At 35.3% G+C, this 3,542-nt stretch overlaps 1 protein-coding gene across 2 annotated transcripts; it reads right to left on the reverse strand.

Moving 5' to 3' along the window:
• Positions 1-89: 89 nt before the first annotated feature.
• Positions 90-2,908, reverse strand: LOC139995167 (protein OPI10 homolog). 2 transcript variants are annotated; one of them, XM_072018408.1, is made up of 3 exons: positions 2,791-2,908; positions 1,021-1,150; positions 90-954 (listed from the first exon to the last, which is right to left on the reverse strand). In XM_072018408.1, the coding sequence occupies exons 1-3, from the start codon at positions 2,815-2,817 to the stop codon at positions 524-526; spliced, it is 588 nt and encodes a 195-aa protein (XP_071874509.1). In that variant the 5' UTR covers positions 2,818-2,908; the 3' UTR covers positions 90-523. The 2 variants fall into 2 exon arrangements, with proteins under 2 accessions (XP_071874509.1, XP_071874508.1); XM_072018407.1 differs by lacking the exon at positions 2,791-2,908 and adding an exon at positions 1,523-1,718.
• Between the last annotated feature and the right edge of the window lie 634 nt (positions 2,909-3,542).

Consider the following 3,542-nt stretch of genomic DNA (forward strand, 5'->3'; position numbering starts at 1 on the left):
ATAACCATAAACTTCATGAACAAAATGGAAGTTGACGCATGCGTTATTCCCTTATATCACTTTCATCATAGATTATATTCGAGAGTCCCTTTCTTCTGTTTCTTATCATATTATTAGAAATTAAAAGTATTTACATGTTTACGTTTTGCTAATACGATGTTTATAAAATGCAGAACGGTCGAAATAAATGTAATACAATAGCAATCTGCTCTTCCATAACCAAATTAGAGAGCACATACTTGATAGTAAAAATAAAAACAATAAAAACACAATGAATTTATGCTAAAACCTTACAGATAACAAATTTTGCATTTTCGGATAAGGTACGTGGCAGCGTCATAATTACTCTTGTTATTATTATCATATTGTTCTTCAGTGATAATATAAAAAATTTGAATTCATGCGTATAACGCGTCGTGGTTCGGTATTATATCATACGTTGCGAACACAAGTACGAGTGCTGAAAAATGATGCATCACTATACAAAATGGAAACGAACTATTAAGAGTCAGTCACTTTCTCATCATGCTTTCCAGAAGTTTGGATTTTGTTGTAACCTCCTCTCAAAAGTTTCGTACCACCCTTGAATAACAGATAGCGGTACAAAGTTTTCTGTTGGGTTTGGTGTCATTTGTGCTTGTGTCACAGAAAAACTCGAAACATAATTCAAAAAACTTGTAAGCATCTTCTGAACAAATTCTAAAAAGAAGTTTGACGTGGCTTGTGTTACTGTAGCTGCTTGTTGTTCTATAGCTCCAATAGGTTCCACCGAAACCCCTATTTGTGCTACATGAGAAATCTTTCCCACTCCAAAAATTCCTAAATTACTATTTTCGAATTCATGATTCTTCTTCAGAGTGGATATCTTGAATATGGCAGATGGCTTGACGTTTGAAATATACCCAAGAAACTGCCAATTAGGTGGAGCAGTTGGATCTGGCCAACTGAAATACACTGTAAAGACCAAGGGTCAATAAGAATATGCAGATGAATTTGTTTAATTGTTATTATAGCACATACCTGCACCACCTGTTCCATCAGGAAATGGTATAGCACCAGTGAGAAAAACCACAATATGGTTTATATTATCTGCATCAGGTACTGTTATTAAAAACTGGTTCTCTCCTATCCGTTGAAAATCCGTTTGGACCTAAGAAAGATGTTACATTTACAATTACATATCGTTTATATATGTTTGGAAATTGTGGTTTACTATTTGAAACTTGAAAAAGTGTAGATTCGTCGACATGATATTTACATATTTGATTAAATGCAAAGACGCTCGTGACAAGTTGGCGACGGGGTGGGGTGAGATGCGAGCACTACTGAGAGGTAACAGAAACAAGATACAAAACAAAACGACGCAAGCATAGGACATTAGCGAAAACCAGGAAAAAAGAAGTATGTTACGTAGGAACACTGATACGTTTGTGACAAACGATACATTTACGTTTAATTAACAATTTAGCATCGAAAATGAAATACAATGTCGATACTTGCATAGCAAAGCATTGATACTTACGAGTCGACCAGATACAATTATACCAAGCATCTTTATGTCGAATCTAGATCATTCTATCGCCTTCTACTTATCACACTACACCAGTAAATGTTCGGCAAGTATATAATAGGTACACAACGTTGTCACACCATCCAAACATTTACAATCGCTAGAATGATGTTTATCACGATTCATGTGGCTATATAGAGAGTGGAAACTAAAGTAATACTAGTTACTATATCTAAGGTAGTATCCTCATGTGTACATACGAAGCTTAATATGAATAATTTTTCTCCGTGCTTTTACTTTCGAAACCAAAATAAAAAGATTCAACATTCAAAATGTTCTTTTTGTATGATATAATTTCCATAATTTGCTACTTTGTTGAGTTACCTATCATCGTCTCTTATTATATTTCTTTATATGATAATTCGAGATAAACACAGGACAAAGACAAAATACTAATTCAACTATGGTATAACAATACCACCTGTTGGTGATTCTAGTCTATATACTTTATGTATTCAATTTGTTTCTTTTCTTTATACATATATATTTTATGTATTGAAGAATTGTATTTGAAAAATTTAGAATTTTACATTTTACACACAATTCATAATTACTATATATTATATTGAACTACTTTTTTGTATTATGTATGTTCAATTTACAGATTCAAATAGGCAATGATCTTAGTTTCGTAAAAATAGATATGATTAAGAAAGTGTGAAACAATTTGAGAGTACTTTTTTTCGTTTTCGTTAAATCATTTTTAACTGCAATATTCTTTTCGTATACAGTAGCAAAGAATATCAGTTCTTGTCCTCGATATTAAGGTGGTATGAATAGGTGTTCTGGATGAACTATGTATAAACAGCGTCGAGTAGCGTTAAAGTTAAAAGAAAGATAAAGACACACTTATATCGTGTTTACAGTAAAGATGTCATCTCTGTCGGAAAAAACGGAAGATCAAATACACGTATCTAACGAAAATGAAATGTTTGTTCAACACGTGTAGCATAAATCAATGACGTCAGTAATTTCCTAATGATTTCCTTAATCTTACGGCAGATGACAAACCATTGAGAAAAGCTTGCTTCTCATTATTATTCGATCGTTACGTAGAAACAGAATGCGAGAAAAGGAAGGATTCATATAGAGAGCAGATTTGTAATGACGGTTGGAAAAATTGAAATATCGTGAGTTAAAGGCGGAATAAGATAATCGGTGAATCGAAAGTCCCTGGGTGGATGGTGATGGCGATGACGATGGCGACGGTGAGAGCAAACCTCTACGAAGTTCGATGTGTGTGACATCACTCTTCATTGTTGGAGGTTTACGTCATTCTCGAGACTGGTCTTAAGTCGGTGCGCGCGATCTACAGTAGTGTAGACACGCGTACAGACTAGTGGCGGGAAGTGATAGAGACGAAAGAGGCGAAAAACAGCCGAATTACCGTCGCGACTGCGCGAAACATCTTGGACGTGTCGTTTTTCGTCAAAACGAAATTATTGTTCGTCCGGTAGTGCGAGTTTTCCCTTTAAACCGAAACTAATGGTGAATTAATTGGATATAAGTAAGAAAAGGAGAAAGGATACAGTGTCAATGCGAACCGAGGAGTGAGGGTAACTAAGAAGGATAGAGAGGAGAGGGTGAAAGAAAAAAAGAGAGAAGGCTCGCAAGATAGAAAAGGAGAAGGATACGAAGCGCGACGTTTAACAGTAGTAGCGCTGATTTGTGATTTCATCGACGGTTACTGATTTCGAGGGAGCTCGATATGAATCGAGTCTAGTGAGCTTTCGAACTATAGAGTACTTTTTCGCGCGGCAATAATATCGCGTGCGGTGTCACCGATAATATCGAAAAGAATGTTCACGAGCATGTAATTTATTTGTGATATATCCAAGCAGTCAGTGCCTCTTTGACGACGACGCGTTCTTACATTTTAAATATAACGGTGTATAAATAAGTATGAGCAATAGCGGGAGTGCACAATCAGAGATCTCTCATCGTTCATTTTTCCAAAGAATCTGAATTTCAT

The sequence above is a fragment of the Bombus fervidus genome, chromosome 15, assembly GCF_041682495.2.
Source record: "Bombus fervidus isolate BK054 chromosome 15, iyBomFerv1, whole genome shotgun sequence".
Classification (NCBI taxonomy): domain Eukaryota; kingdom Metazoa; phylum Arthropoda; class Insecta; order Hymenoptera; family Apidae; genus Bombus; species Bombus fervidus.

Bases quoted from the DNA above. Each gene is read 5' to 3' on its own strand.
- LOC139995167 (XM_072018407.1), bottom strand. From the start codon at position 1,552: ATGCTTGGTATAATTGTATCTGGTCGACTC. The intron at 1,151-1,522 runs GTAAGTATCAAT...CATCTTTCTTAG, and splicing joins TAATTGTATCTGGTCGACTC to GTCCAAACGGATTTTCAACG. The intron at 955-1,020 runs GTATGTGCTATA...TGGTCTTTACAG, and splicing joins TGATGGAACAGGTGGTGCAG to TGTATTTCAGTTGGCCAGAT.